General features: G+C 33.6%; 1 protein-coding gene across 1 annotated transcript; it reads right to left on the bottom strand.

Annotated features, from left to right (window-relative positions):
* Nucleotides 1–709: 709 nt before the first annotated feature.
* LOC127118552 (cytochrome P450 CYP736A12) lies at nt 710–2630 on the bottom strand. The gene is made up of 2 exons (XM_051048764.1): nt 1842–2630; nt 710–1743 (listed from the first exon to the last, which is right to left on the bottom strand). Exons 1-2 carry the CDS (start codon nt 2526–2528, stop codon nt 907–909), a joined length of 1524 nt encoding a protein of 507 aa, XP_050904721.1. The 5' UTR covers nt 2529–2630; the 3' UTR covers nt 710–906.
* Nucleotides 2631–7635: the final 5005 nt, after the last annotated feature.

Genomic DNA, 7635 nt, shown 5'->3' with positions numbered 1-7635 from the left:
GAAGAAGCTTCAATCTAATGAAGCTCTAATAAGTAAGGGATAATGGTTTCATCATTATTTGAAACTGAATATGTAGTAGGTTCATATATTGCCTGTCAAGTATTTTGGATGTAAATATTAAGCTTTGAAGATTAAATTGTTGGTTTGTTATAAATAATTCATTTGACTAATTATCTAATAAGTCATGAAACAAACATATTGACCCAAATGACCACTTTTTGAAAAAACATGTGAATAAGAAAAAGTAGAGGTTGAATACCTGCATAATTGAATCACAACTTGTTAATATTTTCACCAAACCATTGAAAAAAGTAAGATTAGATTGTCTCAAGGAACTGATATTAATGAGAATACTAATTGATATATGTTAGGATGAGTATTGTGGATATAACTTATAAGTAGGAAAAGTTTACTTGTGTTGCAAGTTAACGACTTGTAACACTACAAGTCAACTAAAAACAGCTAGTTTCCTTTGTGGTTAGTTAGGTGCAATGGCTCATATATGGTGCTCATGTCATTCGATTCAGTCAATAGAAAATACACCTTACAATTCATTTGCCAAGAACATTGTTTTTCTTATCTTTACCCTTGTCTTTATGTATTGCAATCCAAAACTTTGCATTGCAAGTTATTCCAAAACATGATTTCATCACATAATCTCTTTAATTATTAGAATAACTTGTACAAATAGTTATATGATAAACTAGTATCGAATAACAAGAATTTAATAGATAAACTGTTTACCCCAAATACACTCAAATGTTGTCCATTAATCAACATATATAGATAAAGATCTCGCATTATACATTAACTTATTTTAAACAAACATCATTAATAGAGATTCTACACTTAGCATATTTATTAGTAATAAACTTGTTGGATACAAACATGATACTTTTCTAAGGCTTATTCATGTTTAGCATCACCTAAACGATAGTGTGGTATTGCGAACAAAGGTTGAGCTCTTGTTACTGTGAGTCCAAATTTCTCTTCCATATTCAAATTGGAAGGGGTAACATTATTTGGAAGTTCCCAATCAAAACAATGTACCAATTGAGATATAATTAACTTAATAGTAGTTAAACCCATGTTCATCCCAGCGCAACCCCTACGACCAGAACCAAATGGTATAGATTCGAACTCTTGTCCTTGATAGTTCAATTTTCTGTCAATAAACCGTTCAGGATAAAATTCTTCAGCATTTGACCAATTAGTAGGATCTCTCGCTATTGCATATGCATTTACCATAACTCGGGTTTTATTCTCTATGAAATAACCATCAATTGTGATGCTCTCTCTAGATTCACGGGGGACTAATAAGGGTGCAACTGGATGAACTCTTAACATTTCATCAATCACCATATCTAAGTAAGTAAACTTCTTCACATCCTTCTCTTCAACCATTCTATCATTTCCTACTTCATTTTGTATCTCATTTTGAAGTTTTTTCATCACTCTTGGATGCCTTAATAGTTCGGAAAAAGTCCATTGAGACGATGTAGCAGATGTATCAGATGCTGCTACTATCATGTCGAGTAAAATAGCCTTGATGTAAGTTCTATCGCTCACACGATTTTCTTCATTCTCGTGATCAATATCTTCATGGATAGTCGAAAGAAGGATATCAACAAAGTCTTCATTTGTGTTTTGGTCTACAATAGGATTTTGTTCATGCTCGGTTATAATCATCTCAAGTACCTCATCCATTGCTTTACTGATTTTCGTGCAAGTTCGTGTTAATCCCTAGCCAACAGTTAAAAACATATGAAAATCAAAGTTAAAATCGATAAATATTGTTCTCCTTTGTTCAATAACGAGTGATTCAGTTAAACATTTCATACCTGAAGATCGAATACACCCAACCAAGGAACAAAATCAGCCAAATTAAAAGCTCCAAGCAAAGCCATTCCTTGTTGAATCAAATTCTTCACATTAAATTGCTCATAGTGACACCTACCCAACACCATCTTATACACAATATTCTCTACAAGATTCTCCAAAATCTCACTAACATTCACAACCTCACCTACCAAAGCAGCATTCTTCAATGATTCAACCAAAACACCCAACTCCTCTTTCCTAACAGGAGCAAACATCTCAACTTTGGAAGCACTAAGAAGCTTCAAAGTGCAAAGTTTCCTCACACTACGCCAATAAGGACCATAAGCAGAAAAGGCCAACCCTCTAGAACCGTAAGAGAAGATCTCAGACGCTTGAATCTTCGGCCGGCTCGCGAAAACCAAGTCGTGAGTTTTGAGGAATAATTCTGCAGCTTTTGAAGATGAAATGATAACAGTTGGGACTTGACCAAGCTGTAAGGACATGATTGGACCATATTTTTGGGAAAGTGTATGAAGCTTTCGATGTGGAAGCGCGCATAGTATGTGGTGGAGGTTTCCGATTATTGGTAGCGGGGATGGACCTGGTGGCTTCTTGTTTTTGGGTTTTGGTTGTGAGAAAAGCTTGAATAAAACGTATGTGAAAGTGAAAGTGATGAAAAGGAAAACAAGTATTGCTGCAGAAGACATGTCTGCAAAGAATGGTTTGGTTTGCGACAAGCAACTCTAGTAGTGATGTGTTTGTTTGTGGACTTATTGAGAAGTTTATAAGGGGAAACAAAATAGAGTCAATGTTAAAATGAGTCCAATTTGGTGGCAAAATAAAATAGTTTTCTATATATACTGAAATTATTGCTACTAATCAAGAATCTTTGACATTCTTTTTATAAGTTTTGTTTAGTATTATTTGGGGGCTAGATTTCTTTTTAATCGTCTGGTCTTGTGTGCTAGCACTTTCGGGATACGTCTCCTCTATTAAAAAACAATGAACTTGGTGAATAATCCAATTTTTGTGTCCATCATTGTGGTCTATATGACGGCTGATTTTGTGGATTTATGTATATTGTTTTATGAGGCATACGTGGGATACTTTCATAAAGTCCACGCAGATCATTTTTTATTGTAATTTTGTTTACTTAAAACACCATAAAATATATGGTGGCTGGCGTTGGAACTCTTTTTAGTGTATTACTAAGATAAATTTAAAATATAAATTCATCATGATAGAAAATTTAGACTTTGTTAGAGTAAAATTAAAAGTTGTTTTGAGTTGGCTAAAGTTTGTAACACTGGTTCAATCTATAGACTCAATTTAGTCAAATATGCAAATCACTAAAGAACGGTTAAATCGGCATCAATTGACACTATGCAGAAACACTATCCTTCTTCTATCAACATCGTTGATTTGCATCAAATGACCCCCTAAACACCACATTGGATAACCTGAAAGTGTTGCAAGTGTTATTTATATATAAGTGTAACTTTGAGTTGCACTCAAGGTAGGGATGATTTTGTTTCTTCTTGCAAAGTTTTACCTCAATCTTATATTGATTTGAACGTCGAAATGCTAACTGATTTTTTGCAAGTTCCTTTTTTAATCGTCAGAGAATATTTAGTATTTCATCAGAAGCTTCTTTATGGTGGTTGTTTTTAACTAATGTGGATTATGTGGATCTATGTGCTTCCAGGTATGAAGTATGTGGCTACCTGTTTAGTTTTGATGTTGACAACACTCTTATGAGAAGTCTTCATCAGAAGTGCTTTTGGTTTGGATTATGACAAGTGATATTATCATCTAGTTGTGATCAAATGATAATAAGATCAAGGTTTGATCAAGTGGTGAAGCTTGAAGATCAAGATGATCAAGTTTTGCTCAAGATATCAACATCTATTGTGGTAATCAAGTTGCGACCAAGTGCTTGGAGATCAAGTTATCAAAGGTTAATCTTGGTTATGTTAAGTTGCGTTCAATGAAGTCAATGAAGACCTCTGATCAAGGTATATGTCTGGTGATAGTACTCTTTCAAGCCTCATCAAAAGAAGATTCAAGATTCTAGTGAGGTGCTAAAGTCAAAGATAATGTGGTAAGAAATCAGAAGCTTCATAGTTGTGAAAGAGAGAAAGTGTGAAAGCTCATCGAGCCTTGGTCGAGTGATTTGTGTATGTAAAGGTATAAGACTAACTCTCGATTTGACTAAGGAAAAACACACTCACTTTCATCCTTTTAGAAAGCCTCTATATTTTTTATCAAAATCCAAAAAAAATGCTTTTGTGCCTAGCTAATTGGCTAAGAACTCAAAAAGTTGTTTATGAAGGATTTTTGCAATGTATAATCGATTAGCCCTTAAGCATAACTGATTATTTCTTTTATAATGACTTATAATAAACTATTAGGGTTAATAGGCGTATCGTATGCAACGTTGCTTTTGAAAATACTCCACTTTTGGGCTTGAAAATCAATTAAGTGGATTGCCTAATCGATTATCAGCATTATAAAGGCCCAAAGATCTTTTCCTTTTAAAGCTAAATTTGTCCTATAAATATAAGACTCCTTTCTCATTTCTAACACACCATAAATCGTATTCTAATACCTTTTTCTCAATCTCTTTTCTCTCTCTTTGTTTTCTCACATTTTTCTTAGTGCTTTGAGAGTAAAATCTTTGTATATGGGTGGTGTTTTTGGTTTGGTGTAAGGGCATTATTGGAATTTTTTATTTGGAGAAAACATTTTTTGGTGTGAGCTAAACCAAGTAAAAAGATATCTTTTGGTTATTGAGGTAAACCAGTTAAAACCTTGTGTTGGTTGGGGAAGTCTCTGTAGTTAAAACTCTAAGTCGGTTCAGGAGATTATCATGTTGTTAAAAGCTCCCAACTGTATGTTGAGTTCTCCGTAGTTAAAACTTTGTTGGTTCTTGGTAAGTTTGCCATTGTAAAACTTTAATCCTTGTATAAGGAGGTTCGAAGAAAAATCCTGTCAAAAGTTCACATCGTAGTGGAAACTCTCAAGAATGAATTATTGACGAGAGGAGTAGGCCACTTCATTAGATGTAGCTTCTATAAATCTATGTTTTTTATCTCTCTTCCATTAAATATCCACCTTTCCACTTTCTTATTTCTCCTGCTTCTATATTGTTTATTTTACAATAAAAATTTAAAACTCTGATTTTGTTAAATTTTTAGTTTGAAAATGATTTTTCAAGCCCACACAATTCACCCCTCTTTGTGTTTGAAGTCTCATGTCTAATTGATTCTTTGTTCTATACAAAATAGTGGTGTTGTTTGAACGAATTTTCTTTTGATTCTATCAAATTTCCTTGGTTGCATAAATGCAACCATTTTATGCTACTATTTTGAGAAAGAACAATCATAATCTTTTTCTCTTACTGCTTTAATGGTCAGTTCAAAGACTATTTGAACTCAGCGTACCACCAATGATCTTTGGTCATCTATTTGAAGCAAAATTGTGATATAAAATGTAGCGGAAAACAAAAAAATTCCATTAAGTTGATCCTTACAAATGATCATGATTAGTGAAAGATTGATTGCTTCATGTGGTGATTAACACCTTTGATGCAGAGTCAGAAAATCAATCACAAGCTTTGAACGAAGAATAATGCCTCTACTTAGCTCACATGAATAGAGTGACTTCAATCTTATTGTGTGTGTGTGTATGTGTGTGTGTGTGTGTATGTGTGTGTATGTGTGTGTGTGTGTGTGTGTGTGTGTAGGGGGCGTGCGTTTGTGCGTGTGTGTGTGTGTGTGTGTATGTTAGACGATAGACCTAGATCTAGAGGGGGTGAATAGATCCCAAGTTAAAAAAAATATTTGAAAATTTGATTTAGAAAAATTTATGGCGCAAAAGTAAATTTCAAATATTTCCTGGATCAAAAATCGTCTAACTGAACCTACTATTGAATAGCTCGGATATGCGTAAAGGTGTTAATGGTATGATAATAATCCACAAGTTGATTAACAACACTTTAAACAACAAATTGAATACTCCATTATAGTAAAGGTCTATCTCCAATGATAACAACACATAAAACACTAGTTGAAACAATTTTTTGAACACTTTGTGTGCGATCAACAAAGTTTGGATATTAGTATAGTGTTCGTAGTTTGTAGAAATCCAACCATTATCAAATGGTATGTGATTACTACGACAACATAAGTTTAACAAAGGATTCAAAATTTATTATCCAAACAATGTTGAACAAGAGTTCAAAGTAATCAACAATTTACGAACTGAAAAATAAAAGAGAGAGAGAGAGAGAGATTTGTTTAGGCAGTTGCCAAATCGACCCTGCTATATGTATGTCTTCCCTCAATTCGAACAAAACTTGAAATATTATTATAATAAATCTTACTTTGCAAATGTATGTATACAAGAGATGAGAAATTAAATTCCACAAACCCTAAGTTTGTTCTTGACTCTAGTACCTCCAAAAACCTTGATCAAAGATTGATTAAGTCACCAATAATGCCGCTTCAATTCACCTGTTGTTGCTACTTCCTTGCATGACCTCCTTGTCTCAAGGCTTTCACCCAGCTGAATTAATCCCAAACACACACTTATTGAACCCAAGATTTGTCAACATGATCCACTGTTTCACGCTACTCCATTTCACGACACACCTAGTCCCAAGGCTTTCACTCGATCGGATCCGAATTGAACAATCTTGTCCAAAACCTTCAAACCTTAAATATCTTGAAAGAAAACCTCACCTCGGTTTTCTTATTTGAACCCCTCAAAGATCTCAACCCAATATTCTCGGTACAACAAATCTAATTGGACGTTATCAATCCTAATCTAGATGGGACCCATTCAAAAAATGATTATATGTAGTTTTATTGTGTGTATGCATAGATTGAATTAAAGATGATGAGATGCTTTAAAATCCTGAGTTCATGTAGGTTTTACTCACTCTAGAAACCTTACTAGAGAATGATGCATGTACCATGTATATATATGTGTGAAACTCATAAGAAGCAAAAAGAATGCAAAAGGAATGGAAACAAATGCAATTTTTCAAAAAATTTAATCAATAGGTCGACATATATGAGTCACGTGTCGACTTGTTGGAAGCATGTGTCGACCTGTAAGGTTATGTATTGCCTATAGATCGACCAGAAGACTTGGCACATGAGACAGAAGTTGCATACTTTAATACTGCAGAGTACATGTAAACCTGTACCATCTATGTATCGACCTGAAGTTTTTGTAGTCGTATATGTCAACCTATAATGATGAATCTTCACTTAAAACCAAGTTTATCATGTTAAACACAATATTTTGATGCACAAATATTTTCCAGACCATTTATAACAATGTTGACATGCTTCCTAATGCAAGAACGCTAAAATGCACGGCTAGACTCGGATGATACAGTCTAATAAGCATAAATGTTATTTCTTAGTTTTGACATCATTCAAAATATATCTAAACGGAATAATGCACTCACGTACTCCCTATTTTTTATGATGGAAAAACTTGAGACATTGCGTTCTTGTTCATGGAAATCTCCCCTTGAATGTGTGAATTATATACTTCTCCCCCTTTGACACCATCAAAGAGAGATAAAGCACACTATCAGTAATTGGAAAGATAAGAAATACGCTCTCATATAATTATCATATATGAGATCACACAAGATTAATAAACAAAACAAAGTTAAAACAATAACCATAACCATTTAACACAACAACCATAGAATAATCATTGTCTAAACGTCAAAGAGTTAAGTAGTAATTGTCAATACACAAACCAAAAGAAAAACAAAACCATAATTCAAAATGC

The sequence above is a fragment of the Lathyrus oleraceus genome, chromosome 2 (genome assembly GCF_024323335.1).
Source record: "Lathyrus oleraceus cultivar Zhongwan6 chromosome 2, CAAS_Psat_ZW6_1.0, whole genome shotgun sequence".
In the NCBI taxonomy this organism is placed as follows: domain Eukaryota; kingdom Viridiplantae; phylum Streptophyta; class Magnoliopsida; order Fabales; family Fabaceae; genus Lathyrus; species Lathyrus oleraceus.
The sequence above is the reverse complement of the archived record's forward strand: the minus strand, read 5'-3'. Positions and strand labels throughout refer to the sequence as shown.